Raw genomic sequence first — 6499 nt, 5'->3', positions numbered from 1 at the left:
GGGCCCTAAGATCGAACCCTGGGGAACACCTGACTTGACATCATGTATGTCACTAAGGGATCCCTCAACCTTAACCAATTGCTTCCTACCAGAAATGAAACTTTTTAACCAATTGAGAACCCTGCCTTGGATCCAAATCTCATGGAGCCTGTTAACTAAAAGCCCATGATCTACCTTGTCAAAGGCCTTGGCAAAGTCGAGATAAACTACATCAACTGATTCATGACTCTCTAGTCCCTCAATAACCCGCTCAATATGTTCAATCAGTTGGGTAACCGTGCTAAAATGTGCTCGGAACCCATGTTGTCTAGGAGGAAGGACATCATGGACTTCAAGAAACTCTACAAGCTTGAACTTCATTATCTCCTCCAACACCTTCGCAATATTCGGAGTGAGAGAAATCGGCCTGGGGAGTGATTTATCTCCCTCTTTGAAAATTGGAACAACTTTAGCTAACTTTAGTGAAGAGAGAAACTGCCCTGATCCAAGATGCAACGCATCCAGTAGGAGAAAACAGGAGCAAGACTGGCGACTTCCTATTTTTCTACGTGATAGTTCAATTTGGCTATCTCTCTTGTGATTGGCGCATGCAGGTTGACTGACCCGAAGGATTAGGTTTTCGTCAAGTTTCTTTATGATCTCAAGTTCCAATATATAAAGCCAGTGATCAGCAATGAAGATTTTTTGTGCCTCCACCACTTCTAACACATCCATTACTGTTGCCTTGCTTTTTTGTTTACGCCTTTGTATTGCTCTTTCAACGCTTTGGGCGCTTTTCCTTGAGGAGACAAAATTATCTCCAACCCTGATTGATCTTTCGTGTCTTCGGCCATGGTTTCGCAAATGTCAGTCACTAACACTTCTCCAGTCGTCATATACACTGTGGGGACATCTGTGTGTAACATTTTTCATCGAAAAGCTCTATTTGCTCTCAACTTTGCAGGAATTAAATCGATGATTTCAAGAATTTAATAACAATGTGAGATTGATATCGAAGGAACAAAAAAATTATTCACTAAGACCACCGTTGGCGTCAACAACCTGTTCCAAATGGCTGCGAAAGCTAACAACTGCTTGGCGGACTTCATCTGGGGTGAATGGGGATCCAACTACCCTGATATGGGATCGGGATGAGTCCATATTTTGTTGCAGTTTCGCACAGGCCACTCCCTCAACACGCCACCATAACTAGTAATCCAGAGGGGTCAGATTGGGTGATGACAGAGGGTAATGAAGTCGTTGGGGCAGAGCACGAAGAAATGAGTCTCAAGGGACCATTGTGTTGTGCAAGCCATATTCCGGCACAAGCATTTTGGCCTCCTACCTGTTTTATGCTCTTAGAGTGATTCTTGTCTAAGATTGCTGAGAAGCAAGGCACCAGAATGAAAGTGACTTAAACATGAGCCACTTCCGACGGAATCTCAATACTGTGAAGGGATTGTGGGGATGAAACTGATGCTCAGTTTGAGGATCTTCACATTTTTACTGACAAGGGGATCTTGTTAGGGGCGCAAAAATATGGGCCCACTTCTTCATTTTCCTTCATTTTCTCAAGAGGTGAGTAATTACGGGCTCTAGGGCAGCGTCCATCACGCATCTTGGCCAAAGAGTCCTTATCCCCCTCCCTTTCCCGTGAGCATTAAGCCGGATCAAAATCTGAAACAATTTTCCTTCATTCCAGAATGTTGTAGCCTAAAAGAGAGGCAGGCAGGTCTGATATTGTTTTTTTGCATCATCGCAACTTAACAAACTTCTCTAGTACCTTTTTAGCCTCTGCACGAGTACATAAGTGGGTAGGACGTGAGGAGAGTGCTCAGAAGATTTGGGCAGTGATGGCTTCGTGGGTTGTGCGTGGTTCCAGTTACTTAGTAGGTATAAATGTTTAAGAAGCAATCTTCGACGGCTTAGGCTCCTCGACTCACTAATCATCAATGCCTCTCCTGCTTGTCATCCTTATTGGTCAGAACTAAACGATCCTGAATCCATGACTGTAAGCACGGTGCCTCGAGCGATAAATTTGCACAAAGTTAAGAATTTTCCTTTTTTCGTTTAGAACATCCTTTAAAACAGGGAATCCAAAAGGAACAAGGTATATTTTGGTGCCACGTTTTATCGAACTTTCAAAAATGACATAACACTTTCCAAAACACAATAATTATTAAAATGGTTTGTTATTATAATGTCAAAAGCCATCAATTTTTTCGGGCAGCAGATGGCTTGCTTTGGTCGAGTGCAAAATTTAAAATGTCCTTCATCTTGCAACCATATACCCAAAAATCTAAAGTAAAATTTTACACCATTAAAAGGGCAAGCACATTTTTAATGGTAGTTTGAAACAATGTCATGACCATGTTCACAAACAGCAAACTTAGGATCTTTGCATGTCTTAGTTCACCAAAATCAAACATTGCCCCCTCATATGGTAATACTTTCTTAAGCTAAATAATGAGTTTAACCAAGTTGTGGCCACAAACGAGGCTTGCTTCTCTGTCAGTCAGGGAACATTCTCATTTAAGACAGCCTCTCCAAGGAAGCCGCAATATTTTGAGGATTGTTAAAAGTCTTGCTGCTCTGATCGAAATTGAAATGTTAAATACAGGCTTGCAAGCATCCATTAAACCATATTGGTACTCCGTCCCTATAGGGTTATTGTTAAGAGCAGTCTGCTTCAATCCTAAAAACAAGCAAAAAAAGCCGTTTACTAGACAAGTCTTGCCTCATAATATCTTGAAAAAACTTGATGATTTGATGAAACCTCTAAGTTACGAGAGAATATGAAATAAGGGATGGTACATTGCCAGACCTAAGCATTGAAACTTTGAAGATATCTAATGTTTAGTTCTTAAACGCTTAGATCTAACCGCTTGGCCTTGAGAAGTCATATCTAGAGAATAGAGGCAATAATTAGAATAAAGATTAGCGCATTTCTACGAAATCTGATTGACTCAAATTGATTAGAGTCAAAAGGTAGAAAGGTTTCCAATAATGTACGTATTTCAAAGTATCCATGAGCTTTTTCCCAACCCAGGTTTTAGGGTGATTCTAGTGACCGTAGAGGCTTAAAATGTGCTTTTGGGAGCACCTTCAAGCTTCGAGAATCCTGCTAGTTCGAATAAATGAAGTCCAACTCAAAATCTTTTTCGAGCTCCTCATTGGAGCAATCCAGTATTCGTTGTCAGACTTGACGAAGTTTGAAATCAAATTCCTATTCCACCCTCATTCAAGGGCCCTTACTCTAATTTGTTGGTGGATCCGTATTTTTTATGCAACTAAAAGCTAAAAAGAAAAGATTTACAACTCCTTCATCTTAAAGCTGCTGGGAGTTACTCCAATCCTGTCAACCCTCTATCAACTCTCCATGTTGGGTGCCAATTGATGCATGTTTCAAAACCCAATTGGAAAATCTTGGTCTGCCTTGCGCATTGTTTAACTCGGTGAACACTTCTGGTCGCTCATTTATGATTGCTTTAACCACCGAGGAGTTCGGCCGCATGCCACGAAACCTTCGACAGAATGACAACCGCCCTCAAATAATGTGAATATCACGCAAGCCGTTCCGGTGTAACATCCATCTTTTCCCGCGCAACACGAATCAAAACCAACGGGATTGAATAAAGGGATGAACCATGAAGGAGAGTAGATGAGTTGTTTTTCGCCGGCCCAGACCGACGGAAGCCCGTGAGCAGCTCATTTGGGTCGTAAACCCAGCTGGGGTCTTTTGCCTGTCCAGGGGGTTGGCAATGCAGAATTATTTTCGACTAGCGGTGGTATATGGGAAAATGGTTCATTTAAGCGTTGAATTTATGAGAACTGTCACTGGGTCTTTGAAAAACGGGAAGCTTTCCGACGAGTGGAAGGAGCCCAAGACGATCCTTTTGCACAAAAAGGGTAAAAAGGACACTATAAACAAACCATCATCCGATATCATTATTACCAGTTGCTCAAATAATAATGGACGCGACCATACTCTGCCAAAAACTGCAAGTGATGGGCTTCGATCGACAATTGCATTGGATGGGTTAAAATCATTTCTGACAGGTCATATACAGCGGAAAAAATAGAGTACCTTCTGAGTCAAAAGAGACCATCTTGAGGGTAAAGCTTATACTCTCATCAATATCGATTGGTGTGAAGGCAGTAACCTCTGATCCACTGTTACTCCTAGGGATAGAAGTATTTTGGGACTTATCTGTAAAAACACGACCAAAATGAAAAAGATGATTATGCAACGATTTGGTATTTTGGACGACTGTGCACCTATGTATGTACCCAAAGCTCTCCTCCAACCAGTGATTCATGGAACAATCAGATCAGCATTGCGGAGTGGTCTTGCAATATACGGAAACCTCATTTCCACAATGATGATCCAAAAGAGGCCATGAACAGCCTTCAGATTCATCATGCAGCTGCTCCACAATGTCCTAATGTGAGAGAAATTCATACAAACAAAGGGTGGGACTGCTTGAATGACATCCAGTGGTGCTAAATGAAATGGATCGATTATCACCTAACTTTTGCCAAAATAACCAGTTTCCGCCCATCTTTTTGGCGCTCCAAAGAAAATAACCAAATATTAAAATGCAATCCCTCATGAGCTTCCTCGTTATGAGAGGCCGGCCAAAATTTGAAGATTAATATGATCTTTATTGACAGCAAATTTGCACCGAAAAAAATCGACCAATTTGCACAAAATGTGCAATTTTTTTTTCAAAACATGGGACCAACACGTGCTGGAGTTGTAGGGCTGATTTGCCTTCCCTATCAAGCAACACGTTGATGAAAAGGAAACTTATATCATGGATATTTTCCAGCATTAGGATTTGAACCTGCTATCCCTAGCAAGCAGATCTTGCCTTGTCAATCGCTACCGTCCAGACTGATCAGCATTTGCACATCCTTAATATTTTGTGAAAAAGATAAATCCAGTTCATTAAATAATACAACTTAAAGCCAGAGCGTTGCCAGTGTTTTGTAGAACATTGTTTAAGAAATGTAAGTTCTTAAATTAGTTCTTAAATCGTAAATCTTAAAAATTGCAATGATAAAAGAGCTATTTCAGATTGGTGTTAACATAAAGAAGTGTGTTGATAATATTTTGCAATCTATTTCATACTTATATGTACTTTTTTCGAAAAAAAAATGTAAAAAAAAGTCAGGATGTTCAATTTCAAATTTTCCCTTAAATTGGCCAAAATTCTTGGCAATTGTCAATTCGCATACTTCTATTTTTGCCAACCATTGTTGGAGTTTTCAAAATCACCAGATTTCAAGGTTTCTTTGCCGTAAATCACCAATCACACAGACGCAAAATTTTGTCCCAAAAATTACTTTTAAAATCACCAGTTTGGTGATAAATCACCACATCTCGCAGCACTGATGAACATCCCATGTCCTCTTGAGCTTCGGTGGTCGCCTCCTGGACGTCATTTGATGCCTCAAGTTGCCTCAAAAAACGTTTTGGGGCAGTAAACTCTAACTCTATTTATTCGAATAGCATCAAAAAATTTTGCTCGGTCGGTCACTGGTGCAGGGCTTTACGACAATGAATTTCCTCTGTAGGATTCATTTTTGTTCGAATAGTCCTAAAAAATGTCATAAGAACGTGTTATTCTTGTCAGTTTTCGACAAGTGAAGAGCGGGAGGCTTTGAAATTATCTTCGATATGCTAAATTTATTTATTTTTAAAGTGTTAAGACACATATTCCTCACCGTGTATGCTAAGTTCAGAAAGTCTCAAGGAGGACATGATAGCACGCCTGATTTTCTCGATCGAGAAATTTAACCTTGCCGATTTCGGATTTAAGTGAACAATTGGGTTAGATTAATATGTGTACGTTAGATCTTCTATTTTACGTGCTAGCTCTATTTCAAGGTAAGGTCATCCAATGGACTCCGCGCATCAACTCGCAATATTATCAAAAAATGCATGAATGACATCGTATGTTAAATCATATAAGGAATAGAGCCACATCATATCTGAGAGTTCGAAATGTTACCATATAAGAAAATACTTATCTAGAAGGACTACTGAGCAGGCACTTCTGAGCTAAGGTATTTTATTTTTTCATGGACAAAGACAGTTTACATCCACGCACTATGATGTTGTGCAATTGATTGGTAAAGAGTTTTGTAATGGGTGGTTGGTTGTATGAGGTGTTTCATTGTACAAATTTCCAAGACCGGATCATGGCGTGACAGGACTCCGTAGGAAGAAATACGGCTTGGTGGAATCCTAGGGATGATTCGGTAGCCGATGATGCGGACAGGCCAGAGGCTACGGCGGACCAGCTGTTATGGCTCCTCATCGATCGTGCTGTTTGCGTGGTGATGGTGTAGACGGTTAGACGGTGTTTGAGACGGTGGTTTAGACGGTCTCGACTTCAGCCGCCGAGGGCTCCACCTCTTCGTCGTTGTAAATGTTCTCGGCCATTTGCCACACTTGCATGATGTTGTCCTCGGACACGGAGCATATGACCAAGGATCGTTAGATTCCAAGAAA

The 6499-nt window shown here is 40.8% G+C and overlaps 1 protein-coding gene across 1 annotated transcript in view; it reads right to left on the bottom strand.

The window, feature by feature from the left end:
- Positions 1 to 6118: 6118 nt before the first annotated feature.
- Positions 6119 to 6499, bottom strand: part of LOC131883895 (histone-binding protein RBBP4-like) — a 1647-nt gene continuing 1266 nt past the window's right edge. The window contains 2 exon segments of the mRNA XM_059231501.1: positions 6119 to 6482; positions 6484 to 6499. The exon segment at positions 6484 to 6499 is cut by the window's right edge and continues 1266 nt beyond it. Coding sequence (XP_059087484.1) covers positions 6365 to 6482; positions 6484 to 6499 — 134 coding nt within the window. The 3' untranslated portion in view covers positions 6119 to 6364.

Source organism: Tigriopus californicus, chromosome 7 (genome assembly GCF_007210705.1).
Source record: "Tigriopus californicus strain San Diego chromosome 7, Tcal_SD_v2.1, whole genome shotgun sequence".
Taxonomy (NCBI): Eukaryota; Metazoa; Arthropoda; class Copepoda; order Harpacticoida; family Harpacticidae; genus Tigriopus; species Tigriopus californicus.
This window is presented reverse-complemented; position numbering and strand designations above follow the sequence as displayed.